Raw genomic sequence first — 25,512 nt, 5'->3', positions numbered from 1 at the left:
GCCGAGAGGATGAACCGGACCATAATGGAGAGGGTCCGGAGTATGCTGGCGCATGCGAAATTACCCAAGGGGTTTTGGGCTGAGGCAATGTCGACGGCGACGTATGTGATAAATAGATCACCCTCAGTACCTTTGGACGGAGACACGCCGCAGAAAGTGTGGACCGGTAAGGAAGTGTCCTACCGGCATCTGAAGGTGTTCGGGTGTCTCGCATACGTGCATGTGGCAAAGGACCGGAGAGGAAAGCTAGATCCAAAGACCCGGCCATGCATATTCCTCGGTTACGGCGACGACGAGTTCGGCTACCGAGTATGGGACCCGGTCGACAAGAAGATATTCAGGAGTCGAGATATCATCTTCATGGAGAACAAGACACTCGCCGACTGGGAGTCGGAGAAGAAGATGAAGAGCTTCAAGTCGACCGGTGAGGATCAACTCTACGAGGAGCAGTCCCGACCGGCAAGGGACCGGTTAGCTCTCGAGGATCCGGCCGAAGACGGTGAAGAAACAGAACCGGCCGAAGAAGATGAAAATGATACCGGAACCGGCCCCGATCCCGAAATGGATTCGGATGAAGAAGAATCGGAAGAACCGGTTACCGAAGCTCCGGAACGGAGATATCCTCTAAGAGAGAGAAGGGCCCCCCGGAGATTTCCGGAACCAGAGCACGTGCTGCTAACCGACGAGGGGGAGCCGGAGAGCTTTGAAGAAGCAAAGCATGACACCCAGAGCCGCAGGTGGTTGAGTGCCATGCAGGACGAGATGGATTCCCTGCATGAGAACCACACATATGAACTTGTGGAGTTGCCGAAAGGAAAGCGGGCACTTCGAAACAAGTGGGTGTTCAAGCTGAAACCAGGAGATGCCGGAAACCCCCCGAGATACAAAGCCAGGATCGTGGTGAAGGGGTTTCAGCAGAAGAAGGGCGTCGACTTCGACGAGATATTTGCCCCGGTAGTGAAGATGACCTCCATCCGGACGGTGCTGAGCATAGCGGCAAGCATGGACCTCGAGGTAGAACAGATGGACGTGAAGACGGCATTCCTTCACGGTGACCTCGAAGAAGAGATCTACATGCAGCAACCGGAAGGATTCGAGAAGAAAGGGAAGGAGCACCTGGTATGCCGGTTGAAGAAGAGCCTTTACGGACTGAAGCAGGCTCCCCGGCAATGGTACCGGAAGTTCGACTCCTTCATGACCGACGAAGGGTACCTCAAAACGCAGTCCGACCACTGCGTGTTTGTGAAGAAGTTCGAAGGAGGAGACTCTCTAATACTCCTCCTGTACGTGGACGACATGTTGATCGTCGGACGGGACCAGGTCAAGATACGGATGCTGAAGAAGGCTCTTCACCGAACCTTCTCAATGAAGGACCTGGGTCCGGCGAGGCAAATACTAGGGATGCACATCATCCGGGACCGGAAGAAGAAGCAGTTGTGGCTGTCACAGGAGAAGTACGTGACGAAGGTGCTTCACCGGTTCAACATGTCGGAAGCAAGACCGGTCGGATCGACCCTCCCGACAAACTGCAAGCTGTCCAGCAAGCAAAGTCCCAAGACAAAGGCTGAAAAGGAGGATATGATGAAAGTGCCGTATGCCTCAGCCGTCGGGAGCTTGATGTACGCCATGGTGTGTACGAGACCGGACATCGGATATGCAGTCGGAGTGGTGAGCCGGTACATGAGCAATCCCGGCAAAGAGCACTAGAACGCGGCCAAGTGGATACTCCGATACCTGAAGGGCACAGCGAATGTGTGCCTCCGATTCGGCTCCGGTAAACCCGAACTCGACGGTTTCACCGATTCGGATATGTCGGCTGATGCAGATACCAGCCGGTCCACATCAGGGTATGTGATGACGTATGCAGGGGGAGCTGTTTCATGGCAGTCGAGGCTGCAGAAGACGGTTGCGCTGTCAACCACGGAGGCGGAGTACATGGCGGCTGTTGAAGCCGGCAAGGAAATAATATGGATGAAGGACTTCATTAGAGAGCTCGGTATCCGGCAGGAGGAGTACCGACTCTACTGCGACAGTCAGAGTGCAATCCACCTTGCAAAGAACGCGGCCTATCACTCCCGGACGAAGCACATCCAGCGAAGATATCACTGGATCCGGGAAAGGATAGAAGACAAGGAGTTCATGCTGACGAAGATCCACACGGACGAGAACGGGTCGGATATGCTGACCAAGGTGCTCACACCCGACAAGCTGGAAGCATGCCGGAAGAGGATCGGATTGGAGAGACATCCCATGCCGAAGTGAAGGGGGAGTTTGTTGGGATTTCGGTCCCTTTCGGATGGGATGGTCGGATATCGGAGATGAATGCCGACAAGCCCGGTATCGGTTTCGGTACCGGATGACGAAGACCCCGGTTTCGGTACCGGATGACGAATGTACCCGGAGAGCGATCCGGATGCAGGGACATATCCGTGAATATGTTCGCTATGGGCCCCTGTGGCTACAGTTGTAAATAGCCCAAAGTCATATAAGTATAAATATGACTTAGGGCAAACAGTTTTACTGTTGCTTCTCATTTTTCTGTTTTTCCACTCTAGAGGAGTGAAGTGTAAGCAGCCGTGAGAGAGAGAGAGATAGAGCGCGAGAGAGAGGAAGAGGTAGACGCCTCTGTGTATTTCCGCCGCCTGTGGCGAGGACAGCGAGCTGTTTCGTGGCAGTCGAGGCTGCAGAAGACGGTTGCGTTGTCAACCACGGAGGCGGAGTACATGGCGGCTGTTGAAGCCGGCAAGGAAATAATATGGATGAAGGACTTCATTAGAGAGCTCGGTATCCGGCAAGAGGAGTACCGACTCTACTGCGACAGTCAGAGTGCCATCCACCTTGCGAAGAACGCGGCCTATCACTCCCGGACGAAGCACATCCAGCGAAGATATCACTGGATCCGGGAAAGGATAGAAGACCAGGAGTTCATGCTGACGAAGATCCACACGGAAGAGAACGGGTCAGATATGCTGACCAAAGTGCTCACACCCGACAAGCTGGAAGCGTGCCGGAAGAGGGTCGGATTGGAGAGACATCCCATGCCGAAGTGAAGGGGGAGTTTGTTGGGATTTCGGTCCCTCCGGATGGGATGTCCGGAGATGAATGACGGCAAGCCCGGTTGCGGTTACGGTGCCGGATGATGAAGACCCCGGCTACGGAGCCGGATGATGAAGACCCCGGCTACGGAGCCGGATGCTGAAGACCCCGGTTACGGAGCCGGATGACGAATGTACCCGGAGGGAGATCCGGATGCGGGGACATATTTGTGAATATGTTTGCCAAGAGCCCTTGAGGCTATATTTGTAAATAGCCCGAAAGTCATATGTGTATAAATATGACTTAGGGCAAACAGTTTATGTTGTTGCTCATTTTTCTGTTTTCCACTAAGAGGGAGCGAAGTGAGAGCAGCCGAGAGAGAGTGAGAGAGAAAGAGGAAGGAAGAGGTCGACGCCTCTGTGTAATACCGCCGCCTGTGGCGAGGACAGTGAGCTCAAGGTCGTCGCCTTGCAGCTCGCCATTGTACATTCCCGCGTATAGTGATAGTTGGAGTCTTGCACTCCCGTGGTTTTTCCCATTTAGGGTTTTCCACGTAAAACATCCAGTGTACCCTTCTCTCTATTGTTTTCGTGCATTGTTGTATTTCCCGTTTTCTGTGAATCGATCCAGTTCCTCGGTTGTGGCCGAGCACGGAATTTCGACAGAATGTTATTGTAGACTAGTTTATTTATACATTGACAGTGTCATGTATCACGTGTCAATGGAAATTTTCTCTTGACATAGTAGTATCTCTTAATTGCAAGGTTCACAATTTGCTTTAAGATGTATTATATTTAAATATACACACATAATTAGAAGAAGTCACTTATTCAATGGGGCATGCTTTTTAGAATATGCACAAGGACCCGTGTTACTATTATACTTGTGTTGACAAATACACCCCTGTCTAAGATTTGGACAAAAACATGGTAGATAGAATATACGTTGGATGATTTTGTTGACGTGATATTAGTTAGTTCTTTTTTTCGCTATGTTTTCATAAACCACATACACATGCGTCATGCCTTGTTGAAATTCTGCTTAAATAAGGCATTTTTTAACATCTCACTAAGATATGAAAAAGAGAATGCGACATATTACCTGTTTCAAATGACCCGGTGTTATTAGCATACAATTTGTTTTCTTGTTGTATTTGTAACACCTTCTTAACATGTACCATGTGCTCTTCCAATGTTTTGCTATAAATGAGCAAATCATCTATGTATAAGATGACAAACTCATCAAGAAAGGCACGAAATAGATCATTGCCCAATCATGTAAATGTTCCTAGTGCACCAGTGAGCCCAAAACTCATAACCAACCATTCATAACTGCCATACCTTGTCCAAAAAGCTGTTTTCTCAACGTCATCTTTAGCAACTCGGATTTGGTGGTATCCCGACCTCAAGTCGATGCGAGTAAAACATTGTGCCCCTGCCAATTGATCTAGTAAGTCGTCAATGATTGGCGATGGATATTTACCTTTGATTGTTATCTTGTTGAGTGCTCGATAGTCCATGCGCATCCACATTTTTCCATCCTTTTTTGCAACAAATATAACGAGTGCCTAATATGGAGAATTGCTCGGGCAGATGAAACCAAATGTCTCAAGCTCTATCAATTGCTTCTTCAATTTTGCTAATCGAGTTGCATTCGACTTCTATGGAGCTTTAGCCAAAACATCAGTAGATAGTCAATGTAGCCAAATTGCTTCCTTTGCTGCTTTTGACGCGGCAATGTACTCGGCCTCTATGGTTGATAGGGCCGTGCATTCTTGCAATTTCGATCTCCATGATATGGCGCCGCTGTCATAGATGAATACGTAGCTTGATGTCGACTTCTGATTGTCTAGATTGCCAGCATAGTTGGAGTCAGTGTAGCCTTCGACTTCGGTCGGATATGCCGATCCGAAAGTCAATTTTTTTTTTCCATTTAGAGATACTACTTTAGTATTTTTTATCTTTGGCTTGCCCGAAGGCTACAACTCACACGAAGTCATGTTTTATACAGCCCTTCACTGTCACCATCTGCGTCGTCGCCACTATCTTCGTCATCATCACTTACGGGCACAAACTGCCCTTTTGTTTTTAGGTACCACATGTATGTTGGTGCAAGGAGACTCGAACCTCCAACCTAACGGTTGGAGTGTCCCCCCATTACCATTACACCAACACGATCCGAAAGTCAATTGTACATCTTCGGTTCCTCTTAGATACATGAAGATGTGCTTGACAACCTCCCTATGCTTTTGCCTTGGGTTCGACATGTATTGGCTAACGAACCCTATGGTATATGCAAGATCAACTTGAATCACCACCATTGCGTACATGATACTTCCTACGATCGATCGATGTGTAGGGTATCTTTCCTTGAGCTCTTTCTCCTTGTCGGTCGAAGGAGAGTCCTTATCCGTTAGTCGTGTCAACGTTGGAAGTGGAGTCGGTGCCGACTTTGCGTTCTACATGTTAAACCGTTTTAGCACCTTCCGGATATAATTAGACTAGGAGAGTCGGAGAATCTTCGTCATCCAATTTCGCTTGATCCTCATGCCAAAGATATGTCGGGCTTGTTCAAGTTCCTTCATTGCGAATTTGTCATGAAGGCTCCGCTTTAGTCTTCCGATTTCTGCTTGATTTCTCCCTACAATCAACATATTGTCGACATATAGGATCAGGTAGATCGGGGATTCATCGGCCAATTGCCGAATATATATGCATGGGTCGAAGTCCTACCGGTTGTAGCCGAGTTGCCGGATATAGGTATCGAACTTATGATACCACATTCTCGGCGCTTGCTTGAGGCCTTATAGGCTTTTCTTCAGCTTGCAAATGAGGTGACCTTGCTCCCATGTTGCTAGTTGAGACATGTAATGTCTTCGTTGAGATCTCCGTGAGTTCGTCTTTACATTGAGTTGGTCTAGCTCTAGGTCTTTCATTGCCACGATGCAGAGTAGGAGCCGAAAGGTGGTCATCTTGACTACCGACGAGAAGATCTCGTCATAGTCGGCCCCATGTTCCTGTTTGAAAACTTTGGCGACGAGCCGAGCTTTGTACTTGGGTTGTTCCGAACCGGATACATACTTGAATCGGTAGACCCATTTGCATGGTAGCAACTTACTTCCGGTTGGTAATTTGACCAGCTCTCATGTCTGATTTTCCTTAATTGAGTCCATCTTAGATCTCATGGCTTGTAGCCATGTGTCGGCGTCCGGTGCGACTACAACCTCCTCATAGGAGCTTGGTTCACTTGCATCCGTGTAATTGACATAGTCAAGGCTCGGTTGATATAACTATGTCCGCCTTCGAACTTGTCCGGATCTCATGGGTGCCAGTTTTGTCGGTTCGGGTTCTTCGATTGGTTCTTGTGTCCAATCGGTGTTGGTTGAACCATCTTCAGGAGTCTTTTTGTATTACTTGCTCCTTAAATAGGATTTTGGCGATGTTAAGTCACTCTCCCCTTTTTTGAGATTGATTGACAAAGGAGTAGAAGCCATGGCCGGTTTGGCTTAGCCTTTCGGCATCTTATCTTGTTTTCCTTTTGTGGCCGCTTCGACATACTTTGTTGGTTTGGCATTTGTCAATCTTTTAGTCAAATCGAGGTCAATTTCGACTAAGGGACCTTTTGCCATTTTGGATTAAGCAAGGGGGTTGCTAGCTCAGTTGATTTCAACAGTTTGTGGAATCTTTGATTCGGCCCAGTGGGTCGGTCCTTCTACGACATCTTTGTCGATGTCGAAGGAGACCTTTTTGTTGACCCTTTTCAGTTGGTTCCGTTCAGAGAGAATTGAGTCTTCATTGAAGACTATGTCACTACTTCGGATCAATTTCTAGTTCTCTAGATCCCATAGCCGATAGCCAAAATCCCTGTCGGTTCCATAACCAAGAAATATACACTTAAGTGCATGGGGTGCTAGCTTGGTCCTTTTCTCCCTAGGCATGAATGCATATGCTTCACATCCAAATATTCGGAGCCTGTTGTAGGTCAGTTGTTTGCCTGACCATAGTGCCCGTGGCACTTTGAGCCGTATTGCTCTCAATGGCGACAAATTTATCAAGTATACTGCCATCTGCAATGCTTTTGCCCAAAATTCTAGCTTTAATCCAGATTGTTGTAGCATTGTCGTCACCCTCTCTTGGATAGTGCGCTTGGTCTTTTGGTGCCGGATCCTTTTGTCAAACAGGTACTGTGTGAAGGCTCAAGAGGTGTATTCACCTCCGTTGTCGAATCAGAGTGTCTTCACTCGGTGTCTTGATTAGTTCTCGACTTCGGCTAACCACCGAGAGAAAACCTCGAACGCTTTGTCTTTCGACCTAATGGAGTAGGCCCAGAGTTTCTACGTATAGTCATCCACAAATGTGACGAAGTACCGGGAGCCTCCTAGTGACCTTTCAGGCATCGGCCCACATATATCAGTGTGGACCAGTTCTGGGGGCTATCATATTGTCACGTAATGGAGAGAGTGTGGACTTCGGGTCTGTTTTTCGTAATGACAATGCTCATAGAAGTCTGTCTTTGTTTGGAGCTTCGGGATGTAGCTGATCGCCATTAGCTGGTCTAGTCCGACTTGTGACATATGGACGAGTCGGCCATGCCATAAGTTCGAGTCTGGCGATTCGACTACGTTCATTGTGCCCTTCGGATTGATCGCCATTAGTGGATATAGGTTGCTGTACTTGCATCCACTCCCAATTTTCATATTTTTTCTCAGTTGATCATCCATGACGACTCACTGAGAGTCGTTCAGTACTCGGCTTTGGCTGACGTGCTGATGGAGACCAGACTCCTCTTCAGCTTGGGTATGTGCCGTACTTGGTGCAGGCATAGTATGAAGCATACACACCATTTGTGCATTCGCATTCGCGAACATTCTTATCATTCGTGTATGAAAAACACCATCGAAGTATGGTAAATACCATAGTTTTGCATTCATTATTTATTATAAGGTAATGTTTTTTAGGGTAAGAAAGTTAAGGAAAAAAGTGTAAAAAAAACACAAGAATGTTTTAATAACATACACATTTGTTTGCAGACGTATGAAAATGAATGTTTGGGCCAACGAACACGAATATTGCGTACTATGGTGCAGGATGATAGTATTATCATTCAGTAATTAGATGGGGACCTCGCCGATCCCTACAATTGCACACTCCTGCCCGTTGCCTAGTCAGACTGTGCCGCTAGCTCCAGCTGAATAGTCCGAAAAACATTCGATGTTGGGGGTCACGTGAAATGTGGCACCAAAATCTAACAACCACGTTTGCATGTCTTGCGCGATGTATAGGACTTCACCGGTCCACGATTCCTCTAGGGAGAGGATTTCTCTAGACTGGGATTCGGCAATATTGACTTGGTTGCCATTAGCAGAACGGTTCGATTGAATCTTGTCTCTTGTGCCATTAGGATTGTCTTGTGTCCGATTGAATCGCCGACCATTCCCCTTTCTCTTTATCGACTAGTAGTCGGAAACTTTGTGACCAGTCTTTCTGCAATGAGTGCAAAAATCACTTGATCGATTATTCCTCGACTTTGACTGTTGTCGGTCTTCGTTCCTCCTTCTTGGTCGAATGGCACTTCAGCCGACTCTTCCGGTCGGCTCGGTCTAGTTGTGAGCTTTTGCCAATTCATTGATGGTGAGTCCCATTGATTTTCACTGAATGTCCTTAGTGAGGACTTGTTCGATTGTTTCATCCAGATTCAACTTTGGACAGTTGTTGGCGAATGTCATGCAGAATACCTCCCAACTCACTGACAAGCTCGAAAGGGGGGGGTAATGGCTTTAACTTCTTCAAAGTTAATCCCTTGGGAGAAGAGCTCAAACAATACCCGGTTGAAGGTGTTGATGTGGGAGGTTGCTGAATCTATCTCTCTCATCTTCATGTTGAATAACTATTGAATCAATATTAGCTTCAATGAGAAGGATTTTTTCTCGTACACAGCCTGTAGTTTCTCCCACAAAGAGAATGCTATCGTCTCCTTTTCCATGTTGAAATAGACATTCTCGGCCAGATGCATCTGAATGGTCAATCTGGTTATCTCGTACATAGATCACCATTCTTTAGCAGACATTGAAGCCGGCTTGGTGTTGTGCTGAATGGCTTCAACTTGTCGTCGGATGATAAGAACATCCTGCATCATTTCTTTCCAGAGGGTGAAGATCTTTCCGTCAAACTTCTGGATTTCCACATTCATGCCAAACTGTGTCGCCATTTTTCTAAAAAGTAGATGTTTTTGACCTAGTCTTTTCTCTTAGCCATATAGCTTCTCTTCTCAAGTTTTCTGTTGTTCATTGCTGCCGGACAACAAGGTCACTTTGATACCACTTGTTGAATATGATATGTGGAAGGATATGTGAGGACATGCAAGAAAATGTGTATAGCAAACAACACAGATAAAGAATAGATATGCAAGATGGTAGAAGGTAAGGTAGACACGATTTAGCTTTAATGGTGAACTATATTTCTTTTTTGTACAACTCTCTCACTCACAATGTTACAATTGGGCGTATATATATACAGAAGCCCTAATTCGAAGACGTGTTCACACTAAGGATACAAAGTGGAAGGAGTCGGCCTTTTATACCAACATTTGGAGATTTGGGATTCTTTCCTTGTTTGATGTGGATGCCATGATTTTTTGTGCTCCACTACAGTTACCCCCCCCAATTATCCTTGGACATAGTTGATGATTTGTTGAAAAATCTTTGCCCTTGACTACTAAAATCGCATCTCATAGGGAAGTTGATGGGCGATTTCATGGCTCGAAAAGGTTGTTGAAGTTCTTCAAAATCGCCAATTCATTCAGCCAGTTGAACCACCATCTCCAAATTCACCGTTTGTTTCTTTTCAATCTCCATCTAGATTTTGTTGGGAATATGTCCCTCTAGTGGGAGGAGGAACCGATTGTTCAGAAGTTGCTGACAGTCGATGACTATGAGGAGCTGACTGATCGGACCAAGGAGTGCCGACAGTCGAAGATAGGGAATATCCGATAGTTCGGAAAGCCGACAGTTGAAGAGTCGAAAACAGTGAGTCAATTGTTTGATAGTTCGACTATTATTATTATAGCAATAATAATAATGAGACGTAGCAGAGGCTACATTTGTAAATAGTCCATACAGTGTATAAGTATAAATACACTTAGGGCAAAACGTGAGGTAGAGAGAACAGAAGAGACAGAGTGAGGTAGTGCTAGAGGGTGAACGTGAGGAGTGAGTAGAGAGAGAGAAACAAAGAGAGAGTGTGGCGCCATAGCTGTGTGCGTAACAACAGACGCCAAGAGCCCCACGTGGCTGATACACTTGTAAGAGTGCTGTAACATACCCTCTGTTGTATATCCATTGTATAGTGAAGTTCTGTTCTCTGTGGTTTTCTCCCGTTTTAGGGTTTCCACGTAAATCTCTGTGCACTATTGTTGATCTTGTCTCTCTCTGGCATACTGGTGTGATTCGTATTTCAACACAGTTCGCTTACTGTGATTTGACCGAACGATTTCTCAACAGATTTTAGATCTTAAACCAAACAAAAAACCATGAATTTTAGTCACTTCATGAAAATGGGGAAGTTGAAGCATGAGTTGTCTATAGTTGTCGACATATGCCGATAAACTCCCCTCGCCTTGCCTTAATTTACTCCATTCATCCATCAAATGAGTTGTTTCATTTGGTGGGATAAAATATTCCCGCATTCGGGTTATGAAGGCTTGGCATCCCATGAAATGGTATGTGTTCTCTCTAGCAAGGTACCAATTTATGGCCGTTGTCGTTGTGTATTTTGTACACTACGTGAAAAATGTATAAAGTACTCGATTTAATAAATAGGAAGAAAATAAAGGTTGGAAGTCCGATGACGACTTCGTTCGACTGCATGCCCTTGAGCTTCTCGAGATTGATGTGGCCGATCCTTTTGTGCCATAACTCTATGTTGGCGTCAACTTTATGGCCCTTTGTGAACATGACTCATTTTACCCCGTTTGACTCGAGGATAAACATTCGGCCTTCCCCTCAACCACAAGCGATGAGTCGGCCTTCCTTTTCAATAAAGCATCCTCCATGGTTGAAATGAACTTGCATGGCTTACTCCACGATTTGGCCGACCAAGATCGGTTTCTTCGTTATAGTTGGAACATGCAAGACGTTCTTGAAACCATTCTTGGTGAGATGTCATATGGTTTGAGGCGCCAAAGTCAACAAAAAATACGTCTTCTGAGTTGGACGTATTGGTTAGGTTGGAGGCCGTCATAGAATTCACTCTATGCCACATCATGAACATTCTGCCGTAGTTAGTAAGTTGTTAGCTTGTGAAAGCCGACTCACTTTTCTTCTTTTGACACTCTACCTCATAGTGGCCGAATTTGCCACTGTAAAGAATTGATGGTGATTCTGTGCAGCAGAATAAGTTAGAGATGTGTGTAGTGTGTGTGTGTGTGTTTGAGAAGAGGAGAGGAGAGAGACACAATATAGATTGGAAAATAGAATGCTCAAGAAGATGTATGCGAGGAAGGCCATCCTTATTGCGTTGAACCTAGGTGAGAGTCCTCGGAGACATATCAACACCATCTCATTGTCGTCAATGTTAACATTGATCAACCCAAGGGAATCACACATCTCCTTGATCTTCAAGGTGTGGTTTCCGATCGACATATCCCTCTGTTGAATGCTATTCAACTCTTGACAGAGTTGAAGTTTTTGTGTAGTCGTGTTGGCTGCGAAGATCTTTTTGAGGTTTCCCCATGCCTCCTTTGGTGTTTTGGCTTCTCAGATGTAGCCGAGCATGTGATCATGAACGCATGATGCAAGGTAGTACAACAAACGGCATGCCGCTTGCTCCCATGTTGGGTAGTTGGTGTGTGTTGGGTTGGGTTGTGTTTCTTGTGCTCCTCAATATAACTTCAATAACCTTGGCCAACAAGGTATTGCTGCACCTTGTATTCCCAAGATGCAAAGTTATTTCTGTCAAGCTTTTCACTGAGGAGAGAACTGCCCATCTGATTATTCATGATGGTCGACTTGGTTGAAACAAGTTTTCGTCTTCTTCTTTATGATACGAACTGTGTAGGGTTGGTACTACAACGATTGTTGGTTCTTCGTGAACGTCGGCGTATACACAACACACACGCATGGGCTTGGATTAATCTACCAATCGCTTTGATACCATGTAAGAATCAGGTGTGATTTTGTACAATGGAAAGAGTATGTGTGTGTGTGTGTATGATATACATATATATATATATATATATACATATATATATATATAGAGAGAGACCGATAGATAAAAAACAAGAAAAGTATGTTAACAAGAATGAACAACAAAAAAACGGTTACAAAGAAGAGGAGAAAATGCTTATGTTGTCATCTTCTCTCTATATTCTCTCATTACAACCACCTCTCGGGAAGGAGGTGGAGACTTAACTACCTAGTAACTATGTGTCATAGGACTTAACTTCTATGACACATTAGTTATGATAAAAAGTGGTGGGATGTTCAGACACTTGGCTATTCCTAAGGTGTGTTCCCACACTAAGGAAGTTGAGTTTGATTCTCAACAAAGGGATTTCTTGTATAGATTGCCATCTACTTCCTAATACGAGGACATTTTAATCTTAATCTCATGTACTTATGTTAATCAAGTGTATTAAGCTTAATCCCATGTGTTAATCACTCCCAAGTGCCTTGTGGAAGACAAAGGTCATGTCCCCCTTCTACGATCGAGTTCTCCTATGTTTGTGTCCTCTTAATCTTTGTATCTCTCAAGTTTCGTGTCCTCCTTGATCCAAGACCCTTGGGGTACCCCCCCGAGTAGCACACACATGCACATTTACGTTGGCTAGAATCAATCTCTAATAAAAAAAAGAAAAAACCTTCTCTAGTCTTCTTGAAGTACCAATCAAGAATGTTTCATTAGCAGGAAACGAAGGGGATTGATCGTGAAGATGGTGAACAAGCTTGCACGTGCACGTACTGCCAGCCTGTTCTTGTCTTAGAAGACATCAAAATATGAGGCGGTTTGGATGTCGAATGATTGAGTCTTGGCTTCAATGATCGGTACGAGACAATGGCGACAACAATCTCTCTCTCTCTCTCTCTCTCTCTCTCTCTCTCTCTGGTGATGATTTCTCTCGCTTTGCCGATTTCTCTCGAATGATGGTTTCTTAAATGCCGATTTCGTTGACGATATGATTTCTCGATTGCCGATTTCGTTGACGATTGTCTCTCAACGATATGATTTCGCGATTGCCGAATTCGGTGACAACGATTTCTCGTGGGCAAATGATTTCTATGGGGCAAATGATTTAGTGATAGCATGGGGTTAATGTGAACTCTGTTTTTATTTATTTATTTTTATTTATTTTTATGAGTTCTGATTTAGTGTCAAATCACTTCCTTCTTTGGCCATGACCACCCTGAATGCACAGAAAACAGAGCATTCCAGAAAGAAGAAGAAGAACATGGGTTGCCAAGAAGAGGAAGCAGAGTACCCCCCTGCAACCATCATGTTCGACTGCTCCAAACAAGGTCCATCCTTCCCTCACCAATCATCATCACAATCTAGTTTTTGCATTCTAGTTTTATATAATCTGCTGCAGTTTTCATTCATTGATCCATTGATCCATTCTTCATCCATTCCTCCATCCATTCATTCATAAAAATGAGCACAATCATCTGCATTCTTGTTTTTGTATGACCTGTAGTAACAACAGATAAGCAATCAACAAAACCCTAATCTTCTTCTTCTTTTGTCTTTGCAGAGACTCACAGCACTGTGCAAGGATTCAAGAACTTGGGGAAAAGACTAAAAGCATGTCATCAAGTCATTCTGTGAGTAAATCCGAACATTCTGGCGCGCTCCAAACCTCCTTGTAATTTCTTGCAAGAATGGGAAAAAAGATAGTGTAGAGAGTTTTGTTTCGCAAGAATGAGAATAAAAAGTAGCATGATGTTTTGTTTGCAAGAATGGGAGGACAGTTAATCTACCGTTTTTCCTGCAAGGATGGGAGAAACGTTAATCTACTGTTTTCATTACAAGAATGTAAAGTAAGAGAGTATATCCTTTTGTTTGTAAGAATGGTGGGAAATTTATACAGTGTTCTGTTTGCTCTAATGGTCAAAAATATCTCCTCCATAGCCTAGTTAATGAATGAATACCTTTAAAGATCGTGAAGACAATGAACTCTCACGCCATTCTTTGATATCTTGCTTCCTATATGGGAACAGCTCTACCTGAGTATTTTATGTATCGCAATCAAATTACCTTGATCATTTATGATGATCTTTGCAAGAATGGAAAAAAAGTGAGTACTGCATTTGAATTTCAGGAATAAAGAAGAACTTTCTGTATCTGTTTTGGAGAAGGTTGATGTGTTGATTTTTGGGTCACCTCAACAAAAACTCACATCTACAGAGGTTCAAAATCATGCTCAATAATAGCTTGTATTAGTTTATTTTATCCAATTTCCATGAATTTTATGACATTTTGGTGCTTGAATTGGTATAGCACAGTTGGATTCAATCAAGAATTTCATTAGTAAAGGGGGAAGCTTGTTCTTCTTAAGCAATGAAGGTGGAGATATTCAACAAGGAACGAATGGAAATGATCTTCTCCAGGACTATGGGATTACGATTAAGTCTAATTGTGTTGTAATGGTTCTACTCTATATTACTTGAATAGAGAAAATACATGTACAACGCATAATTGTGTTATAATGATGCTTCCCGATACTACTTGAATAGAGAAAACACATGTACAACGCATAATTGTGTTATAATGATGCTTCCCGATATTACTTGACAGAGAATTGTATGTGCAAACATAGTAAGGAAAATTAATCCAAAATATGCACCCTAAACTTATATTTATTCGATTATTTAATTTTGTTATTTTCTTGTTAGATAACTATAATGGTTTCTTTGATGTTGCTGTAATTTGTGTTTCATGTGTACAGATTGGCACAATACAGAAGCAGTATCTTCATCCCAAAGAAGTTCTTCTTTCTAACTGCGTCCTATGCGATGAATTGATTCAAGTTAGTTGCTTGTTTTTTCATAGTTCTTGTAAGATACTACTCTTTGATTCCACAGATTCTTTGGTCAGTTGTAATTTCAGTGCTTTGTAAAAGTGCATGGAAGTGGGGAATTTCAAATAGCACAGTACACTAGCCCATGTCATAACTCTCGCTGGGAGTTATTTTAGAGATTTCTAGAGAAAGTGCAAAAGTAGCTGATGTAGATAAGCATGTAACCATATTGAGAGAATAAAGGGATTCTGGCTTGGTGTTGGCTGGTGGCTTAGCACCTATATTAGCAGAGTAGGGAGGTATTTCCCATATGAATAGCTAAAATGTGCATTGATATCTTGATGTATTCACTTTACTTTTGTGTTTCAAGTTTAGGAGAGATTTATGTGTATCAGCAACATGCATTGCCATGTTTTTGGCTGATATTAGGGCTTTTAAACTAGGCCATCACAATGGGATGATATGAACAAATCAAAATGAGGATAATTTCAGATAAAGCTAAAAGGATGAGTAACAAATAATCACATTCAATCACCACCGCTTAAAAAAATCAACATGTTTGTATCTCGAAGTAAGATATAAGGGAGACCATAAGAAATGAAATGCACCATACAAACGTACCTATCAGAGAGGAATAGACATGTGCTCTGCATTATTGGAATCGTATTCACATGGTTATATGTCGTCAATGAGTCTTTCAATTATTTTGTTTAGGATTGGAGCAACCATGGCTGAACATGAAAGTGTATAGTGTGCATCTGCCGTTTGTTTTTCTCTTGGTAGAATATAATGACAGGATTAGTGGCTACTAAATGAAAATGAGTTGAATGACGTGACTTTCAGTTGTGTGAGATGTTTTGACATCTCTCGCTCAAATCACATGTAGAGTTAAAAATGATAGTGTTTTCAAAGTTCATGAGGGCTTTGTAAATCATTTCATTTACTTCCTTTGAAGAGGAGATTTCTATGTGGATATAAAACAGATAGTTTGGTGCTCACTTATAAGAATCAAACCCAAAATTATACCAGTATAATTTGATTGTATTTTGTTACAGTTTGAGAAGGTAAGTGCACTGGATTCTCATGCTGAAGATGTGCCTCACTTGCAAAGGTTTGTACACCTTTGTATTCATTAGACTGATTTGTATGTAAATGGAAATTCACAACTTTGGCATGTAATGGCTATTGATTCAACTTGCAATAAGACATTCATACAACAAGTATATGGGAATTTAGTTATCCTAATATTTTTGCGTTTAGTACATTAAAGGAAAGGCTCTAATTTCACCATCAACCTAATCGAACAAATCCCAAATGCATAGCTGGTTAGACAAGATCTTTATAGTCTAACACATAGCTTTGTTGATAGTATATGTTTTGCAGTTCTGTATCTATGTCTGCTAATGTTTGAGGATTGTGATGTTGATAGGAAACAAACTGGATCAAACAATCAAATATCTTCTGATGAAAATTTTAACATTGTATATCCTTGTGGAGCCTCGTTGATGCTGAAGAAACCTGCTGTTGCAATTTTGTCATCAGGTTTGATGGCACATCCTGTTCGTCAACCTGTTGGTATGATGCTGCCAAACTCTTATTCCTCTTACAGTTGACATGCTTTTAGCTCCCGTTAGTTTCTCATTATTGACTATAAACGATCTTTATCCAAGTTACACAGATATATCATATTCGCTACTGTGGTCATTTATTAGATAAACCATGAAAACTAGTAGTTTTGATCATTACCAAAGTCACTCAGCTTCCATAACAGAGTGTAGTACTGCTCTGAGGTGGCCAAAGATAGAAATAAGGAAATGTCCTTTTCTTATTTCTTCCTATTCAATGTGATTTCTAATGCCATCAGTGCAAAGATTGCATTAACGCGAGACTGGTTGATATTTCAATCCAAGAGCTTGCTCCTTTTCAAATAAAAAAAATACATTACAGTCTGTGTGACATAAGGTGATACTTTCCAACTTCAACTAGCTTTCCTGTACATAAACAGGTGCAATATGGCAAGGAGACAAAGGATCTGGTAAAGTTTCTGTTTGTGGAAGTGTTGGAATGTTTGAGGACTCATGGATTGACAAGGAGAACAATGCCAAGCTGTTTGACTTTCTTATGTTGTGGCTTCTAGGAAGGATACCCATAAAGGTTCCTCTTGGTTTTTCTAATTATGTTATCCTGTGATATGTCATGGAATAATACTATTGCAAAATAATGTTAATGTGGTGATGAAATTTCCGCTTGGTTAAGTTTTTCTTTAAGAAACAATTGAGGTGCTTTTTCAGATAGAAAAGGTCAACATGGAAGAGCTAGAGTCCCCTGAATTGAATTTTGTCTCTGATGTTGCAGCATTAGCAAACCGGTTCCGGTGCTGCCTTCAGGTGAACTATATTCTCTAAACTCTACAATTTTATCTGGAAAAAACCAAAACCAGGATGGGTTAAAAACAGTAGTAAAACAGAGACCATATGGCAATATTAAAGACTACCTCTTGATCCATGTCTATTGAAATGGAACATGTTGACAAGAAAATTCTATGTTTTCGTAGGAAGCTGATGAGCTACCACGTGACTTTACCAGGCTTGCCGATGATAGGTTATTTTCCTATCATACAAACTTGATTCCTGAGGTGGTAAAGCTTTACAAGCAACTTGGTGTAAAGCCAGGCCCATTAACCTTAATAGCTCCCGGGGCAAGTACAAACACTTTAAAAAAAAATTGTTGCATCTTTTTCCATTCATATTTTCTGAGGCTTATGCAGTTGTGTGCAGTTTGAGACGCCAACACCACCACTTCTACCAGCAGTCTTTCCGCCTTCTTTGAGAGAACCCCCTGCTCCTTCTCTTGATCTTTTTGACCTTGATGACTGTTTTGCCTCTCCCTTTGTACATCTTGCAAGACTTACAAACAGAGTATTTTTCTGTCTTTAGCTTTTTGGTTGTGTATTGTCATGCTTCCATCAACGAGCTCCATTAATGTTGAAATGTTTATCATAAATATTTATATCATGTTATGACAGTGTAAAGGTACCAATCCCGAGGACATTCCTTTCTACATTCTAGAGAGTGCTTCTATTCTGGGCATCAAAGTTCAGGTATGTTTCAACTTCTGGTACACTGAAAGGAATGCATATTCAAGGATGAACATTCAATATTTTAAAGTGCTAGAATTCTTTTCTACTAATTCAACAGCAAGATTCTGCTGATTAATTCTAATTATGAACCAGGAGATAAGCATGCATTGTAGTAACCAAACGGAGAAGGCAAAGGAAGTATTATCCTTTATTGTCCATGAAATTATGAATATGAAAAAGTCCAGAACGGAGAATGCATTAGCTTTAACTTCAACATTTCATGAGTGAGGTACAAATTTTGGATATCATCTTTACTAATAAAATAACATCTTTCTATTCTCTCATCTTAGTAATATAAAAATGAACAATTAAGTTATTTGTTTTTCTTATTGTAATGTTATATCATGGCTGTATCATTAGGGCTATGGGTAGCATAGATATATGGGCACACACTGTTACCATGTGTGTATGTATGTATGTATATGGGGACAGAAAAGTGTTTACTGACAAAGTTCATGTTATTCATAGATTGTTATAAGTATTATGGGAACTGACCCACCTTTTCCTCTCTTTAAAGTCTTCATGGGGCACATCCATTTTTTGTCATAAGTTTGATTAGAGGGTGTGTGTGGTCTTAGAGGTTGTTACGCAAGATTTAGCTGACACGGGCAAAAGCTAGTATCAAGTTTGGTTTGACCTTCTCCTTACTATAAGAATTTGAACAAGTCATGGAGTTTCTTGCTTCCTGTTATCCTTTTCAGGTATATGATGGTGAACAAATATGATTCATTGCATAGCTATATATAGACTTTGGGTTCACCTTTGTACAATGTAATCTATAGTAGCAGCACAAGGAATTGATAAATTTCCAGGGCTTTTGAAATTTGAAGAAGGTATAGTAACACCAGAGATAGCATGCTCAGTTATGAGTGCTGAAAACATGTTTGTACAATGGAATCTATAGTGAGTGGTACAAGGAAAATGATGAACTTCCAGAAGGTTTGGCAACACTAGAGTCATGCACTAGCAAAAGACAATGCCAGATGTGGGGAAATCGAACAATTTTATGATTTCGTGATGTAGTGTTTGCAGGTAGATGTTAGTGTTTTGTAGATTGTATCAATGTCTATCGATATAGGATATGAAGCAATGTATTTGTTGATGTGGTATATACTACTATGTAGGTACTAATAGTATTTTCTAGTGATGTACATGCTTATTTGGGAGTTGGTATTGTGTAGGTTCAGCATAAACAGTCTGAAGAAGTATATTTTGTATACATAGATGTGCAAGCGTAATTGGACTTGATGACGATTGAACGATTCCTAAACATGTCTTCAAGTGAAAAGCAATGTTGCAAACTCAGATGTGGTATATTCACTTGTCAAGGCACCCAAATTGTTGCAGATCTATGTACAAATTTGCAGTTGCGTAGAATGAGCAAATACAAGTACGAACAAACACTTGGGAGCGATTTATTCAGAGTGTTTCATATGTATGAACATCTACATTCACATGTTTCATGTGCATGCATACGAAGAATGATTTATGCATGTGTACACCGAATAATGTTATGTAAAGACATTCAATTGGGTTTTGCATTTTGAAGAAACAACAAATGCGGGAAGGGACTTGTAACTTACAAATTTGAAGTACATGTATTCCACATGAGCAAAATGCCCTCATCAAAATATGTCATTGGGTTCTCCATATGAATGAGATGTTGAATGTTACTTATTTTTTGGGTTCTCTATGAATTTTTTCTGTTCTTAAATAACCTTCCATTCTAGTTTCCTTTAATACATCCATGGAAAAACATTCCCCTTGCAAGAAATTTAATTCTTGGCTATTTACATTGCGTAAAAATCTATAGAGCTACTCTCTAATTGTGAGGGTGGCTGACTATATTTACATTTGTTTAAGCCTCTTTTCGTTGCAATTGGTACGAAAAGCATGGAGCACATGTTTGTATTAAACCTTATCCAAGATAAACAAACATGACAATGTTATAAAGATGTGAACATGGGTAGAGATAATCATAGTTATAGATATGACATTAAGTAGAGAATGCTTTGAAATCCTTGTATGAGAGATCAAGCCACAAGAAATTGCACGAAGTGTTGGAAAACCGATTCTTGAATTAAAAAAATCCACATTTATATAGTATGCATGGAGAGCAAAAGTTTCGATTACCCATTTGGAATTCAAGAAAGAGGTAATATAATATTTGAATGAGATGCAAAGTAGCACATCACATTGAAGGTATGTAATGTTGATAGAACGGAGAATGGGGGAGCATGGTGTCAAGTATTCAGTATATGTTTCAATATTAATGCTTTACTTGACATGAATTGAAGGGACAAAGTTTGTAAAACGTAGAAAAGAAAAGTAGTTATGTCCCCCCCTATAAGGATGAAATGGGACGAGGGTTAATGCACCCAAGTTGTAATGAGGTAGGAAATCTAATGAATTCACTTCTCTCAAACTCCTCATTCATTCATTCATCCATTCATCCATTCTTCTTCTTCTGGTAGTTAAACAAGAAAAATAGCTGCACCGTGTATCAAAGTAGCCTTTCCTTTTGGTGTTAAGGAGGACATAACTACATTGCGAGTGTTGCTAATAGTTGGCAATGGTTTAGTTTGAACTGAACCGAACCGTGAAACTACGGCTTAACGGCTTAAACGGTTCATTTCCGTTTGGGGGTGAACGGTTTGGTTTGGTTTGGTTCAACGGTTAGAAACCACAGTTAAAACGGTTTAATGGTTTTTTTAATTTTTTTAATTTTTAAAAATTTCAATCTTTTCATTTTTGAAGCCTAATTCTCACATTTTAGGAAAATCTTTAAATTTTTAAAAAATTAAAAATTAAAAATAATGAAAATAAATTAAAAATTAAAAATTGAATTTTGACATAAGTTGAAAGCCGAGGTTCTAATGCTTTAATGGTTTTGATTATTTTTTTAAACGGTTTGGTTAAAACAGTTTCGTGGTTCGGTACAAGTTTCAAAAGTTTTAAACGGTTCGGTTTTGACAATCTCAAACCGAACCGAACCGATCTCTCCCCAACACACACACACACACACTAGGGCACTATCATATGATTTGGTCAGTTTAGAAGGAGAAAGACGGCAGGGCTAAATTTGGGAGACTAAGCTTTCCCTTTGTGTCAAGAGTTTCCAAACAAGGAAAGAATATGAAATGAATGGCTAGATTGAATGAAGAAAGAAACAGAGGAAAACAGAGGAAGAAGAAGAAGAAACAGAGGGGTCTCTTCCTGTCTCTCTTTCTGGACCTCTCATAATGCTTCGTCTTCAATCCATTCCCGCTTGGTCGAGCTTCCCCTCTTTTCCTTCATCCACCCACAAGATTCAGAGGTAAGTAAATAAATAGCCCATCAATGCAATTCCTGTTTTCTCTTCCTGCCTTCCATCCTTTCTTCTTTAATTTGCAAAGGTTGATCAATGATGGGTTTTTTCACTTTCTTCCCGTTTTCTGTAGAGTCCCTGCTATAAGCATCATCAGAGCAGGAGCTATAGCTGAAAAACTGAGTTTTCCTATACCTCCACCCGTTCATCCCACTTATGACCTCAAGGCCATAATCAAGGAATCCCTCCGCGAAGATACAGGAGGAATAGGTACGCATAATCCGTGTTAATATCTATATAACCATATATATATATATATGTATGTATATATTAGTCTGTATATCTATTTATCTATATGTATATGTGTAGGTATACATATGTATGTGTGAATATACATATGAATTACTATTACCATACAATTTATTCATTGCAGCGTATGATATATGTTGCGGGAGTACAAAGCTACCTTAATTATGCAATCAGCTGGCAATTATTCCGACAAGTTTACATTTTATGCATAAACTACCAGAAACCTATGCCTATGTTGTAGCATGGATGTCATGGAATGCAAAGCTTACTAAAATTTCCATTAATTTCTTGCAAAGAACTCTGCTGCATTGACTCTTTTGTGCACAGGATATCACCTATTGGTCAGCTACTCCATTATGTTTAGCATCGATGCATAAAAACCCAGAAAATATTCCCATTTTGCTGCACATGTAGTGTAGATGTCCATAGGATTTGCATAGATATGACTCAACAATCAATGCTGGATTGACACTTTTCTGCAGGGGACATCACATGTTTGGCAACAATTCCACCTGAAATACAAGCCGAGGCGCAATTCTTGGCAAAGGATACTGGAATACTAGCTGGTATTGCTATGGCAAGCCTAGTCTTCCAGGAAGTCGATCCTTCTTTGACGGTTTGTATATATTTTAGTTGCTTTGTGCTGCAGTGAATTGTTGTTTTTCATCGGGTACATGATTTGAATAAGAACAACTGTTTCATTGGTCCATTATACAAATGGTTCTTTATATAGAAATGGGCCATTATAGGTAATGGTAATGATTTCTTGAGTCTCAGAAATATTTATTTGTTTATTAATATGGAAATATAATAATCAAATGCAGATGAATAAATAACTCACATCCCTCATATTTCAACCCCAAGGTTTGAATAAGAACAACTGTTTCATTGGTCCATTATACAAATGGTTCTTTATATAGAAATCGGCCATTATAGGTAATGGTAATGATTTCTTGAGTCTCAGAAATATTTATTTGTTTATTAATATGGAAATATAATAATCAAATGCAGATGAATAAATAACTCACATCCCTCATATATCAATGTACTTCTTGCTTCATCTGACTAATATGTTATCATTTATGCACATTATGAATCTGGGGAATGTTTGTTCCATTTGTGGAGGGATTTTAATTTGTTCTCGGCGCTGATTTTGTAATTTGTTATTCATTGACAACATCTGATTCAATCACTTACAACAGGTGAAATGGACCATTCAAGATGGAGAAAGAGTGACAAAGGGATTGCAGTTTGGCACTGTTTCTGGTATGTTGTCTTTATTGTAATATGTTTCTTTGTTTGAAATTTTCTCAAATTCACATGCACTATTGGCCTTGATTATAGGCAATGCAAGGAGTATTTTACTGGCAGAAAGAGTTGTTTTGAACTTCATGCAGAGAATGAGTGGGATTGCAACATTGACCAAGGTATGGAACCATTTTACAGAATGCAAATGTGCAGTTGTGTCTGAAACAACCATAATGGTTCATGAGACCTAACAAACAATTATAGCTGTGATAATAAAACCTTCTGGTAATAGGTGTAAGAAGTGGGACTGATAGATATCTTTCTACCGAGTGCCATTTAGAGGATTTATCCAAGCCATCTCCACACTCAACTTGATGATATTTAATTTTTCCTGATCATTCTGATCTTATCTGCATAATTCATTTCTGTATGAAGACATTCTAAGCTATATATATTTGATTGAGTATACTGTCTATACACTAAATCATCCTTACAATTGAGCATAGCTACATCCAGTGCACCCTTGTTCAACTACTTTTAGGTAGCAAGAACTGAAGGTTCGTGACCACTTTCTGGGATTTTTAATCCATGTTTTTCTTGTTTCCTTGTACAGTTAGAAGTGCATAGCTGAAGCAGAGAACTCAGCTGTTTCAGTTTTGTAACAATATTTATTTTGTATGTCTCCTTCACATGTTTGTAGGCAATGGCTGAAGCTGCAAAGCCAGCACGGATTCTGGAGACACGGAAAACAGTTCCAGGCCTCCGTTTGATCGATAAATGGGCAGTGAGCACCATTAATCATCTCTATTCTTAATGTCTGAGAATCTATGGATGCCTTTTGTGTTAAAATATTGAAGTGGTTATGTGTTTGTTAAATTTAGGTCTTGATTGGAGGTGGTGAAAATCATCGCCTTGGTCTATTTGATATGGTTCTGGTTAAAGACAACCACATTGCAGTTGCTGGGGGTGTAGCAAAAGCTCTTGATGCTGTTGCACAGTATTTAAGTGATAACAATTTGGATGTTGGTGTGGAGGTTTGTAATAATCACGTGTCGTTTTTGAAAGGGTCTCTTTGTTGCTCTATTATTTTCTGGAGGACTCAATTATGGAACCTATTGCAGATAGAGACAAGAACCTTGGATGAAGTCAAAGAGGTTTTGGCTCATAGAGGCAAAGGGATAGGCCATGTAACCCGTATTATGTTGGATAATATGGTGGTGCCACTCCCTGGTGGTGATGTTGACGTGTCAATGCTGAAGCAAGCAGTCAAACTTGTTGATGGGCAAGTTGAAACAGAGGTATTGGGTTCACTTCATATGTGTGCAATTCATCTAATGTAGGCATGATCACCTCCTTAAGGCTTAATACTTGTCAACCCAATATCTCAATGGAGTTAGGTAGTCATGAATATAGCTAAAGAGAGTTCGCATCCTTGCTTAAACTGAACTACATTGGTATCAATGTTTGGTTTGCTTGGAAAGTGCAGAGTTCTTGGAAAACATTAGGAAGTGATCCACATTGCATGAATATCTTATAGAGTGTAGCAGCATACATATAGCACATTTCACCTGGAATGAAAACATGAAATAAAACGGGATGCAATAGCCTACACTGGCAATTATTTAAGTAACTGGTAGTGAAGAAACTATTTGCTCATCGAGACGTATATATCTAACTCTTTGTATCATGTGTTGGAAAACGTTCAGGCTTCTGGGAATGTAACATTAGAGACTGTTGGAAAAATTGGAGCAACAGGTGTCACCTTCATTTCAAGGTAATTCATTTGTTTTTTTTACTTCAATCTGGAATGCAATTTGTTTTCAAATATCTAATTTTCAGTTTTCGCTTTCAGTGGTGCGTTGACACATTCTGTGAAAGCTCTTGATATATCATTAAACATTGACACGGAATTAGCTTTAGCAGTGGGCAGGTTTACAAAAAGAGTGATGTAATATGATGCTTAAAGGAGATGTGAAGTTCGTTGTGCAATTTGTTCTTGAAGTCATCTCTATGGGGAATAAATCTTCTCCTACATATAATGGAATAAATTCTCTCCTATATATAATGGAACCAATCTGTTTGTACATTTGATTATTCACTTCATTCCAGTGTTCACCATGGAGTCTGGATATAATCTGTGTAATAAGAAATTATATACAGGCTCAGAGCATCTGTAACAAAGCGTAGATTTGGTAACTTGACAAGTGTTTAGTTCAATTTTTTTGAATATATACTACTATCAAAAGTGTTATAGAGATCAGTATTTGTACTACAAGCAATACAATTAGTGATTATAATGCAAAGTAAAAGAGTGGTCTGCATTCCTACTGTAGAGGAAGCTGCAACATGTTGTGTCATGAAAGTTGCAAGTTAAACCTTAAGAAATCTCCATTGCCATCTTTTTTGAAGCAGGTAGAAAGGCAATGCTTCCAGTGATTCGTCGAAGTTCAAGCAAGTTATTTAT

General features: G+C 40.8%; 2 protein-coding genes across 2 annotated transcripts; both read left to right on the top strand.

Annotated features, from left to right (window-relative positions):
- The first annotated feature begins 13,451 nt into the window (after nt 1–13,451).
- On the top strand, nt 13,452–18,489 carry LOC147853269 (uncharacterized). The gene is made up of 13 exons (XM_087333505.1): nt 13,452–13,546; nt 13,780–13,849; nt 14,347–14,434; nt 14,531–14,668; nt 14,974–15,054; nt 16,101–16,156; nt 16,475–16,620; nt 17,051–17,199; nt 17,337–17,432; nt 17,600–17,743; nt 17,823–17,963; nt 18,071–18,145; nt 18,278–18,489. The coding sequence occupies exons 1-13, from the start codon at nt 13,480–13,482 to the stop codon at nt 18,410–18,412; spliced, it is 1,386 nt and encodes a 461-aa protein (XP_087189631.1). The 5' UTR covers nt 13,452–13,479; the 3' UTR covers nt 18,413–18,489.
- A 2,857-nt stretch (nt 18,490–21,346) lies between these two features.
- Nucleotides 21,347–25,308, top strand: QPT (quinolinate phoshoribosyltransferase). The gene is made up of 10 exons (XM_087333642.1): nt 21,347–21,500; nt 21,625–21,761; nt 22,283–22,416; nt 23,003–23,066; nt 23,145–23,227; nt 23,749–23,832; nt 23,930–24,082; nt 24,170–24,346; nt 24,755–24,822; nt 24,901–25,308. Exons 1-10 carry the CDS (start codon nt 21,427–21,429, stop codon nt 24,998–25,000), a joined length of 1,074 nt encoding a protein of 357 aa, XP_087189768.1. The 5' UTR covers nt 21,347–21,426; the 3' UTR covers nt 25,001–25,308.
- Nucleotides 25,309–25,512: the final 204 nt, after the last annotated feature.

The sequence above is a fragment of the Azolla caroliniana genome, unplaced genomic scaffold (genome assembly GCF_043228905.1).
Source record: "Azolla caroliniana isolate FFs.n. ecotype wild unplaced genomic scaffold, voAzoCaro1.0.p SCAF_17, whole genome shotgun sequence".
Classification (NCBI taxonomy): Eukaryota; Viridiplantae; Streptophyta; class Polypodiopsida; order Salviniales; family Salviniaceae; genus Azolla; species Azolla caroliniana.
Note: the sequence above shows the minus strand (reverse complement) of the source record. Positions and strands in the feature narration are given on the sequence as shown.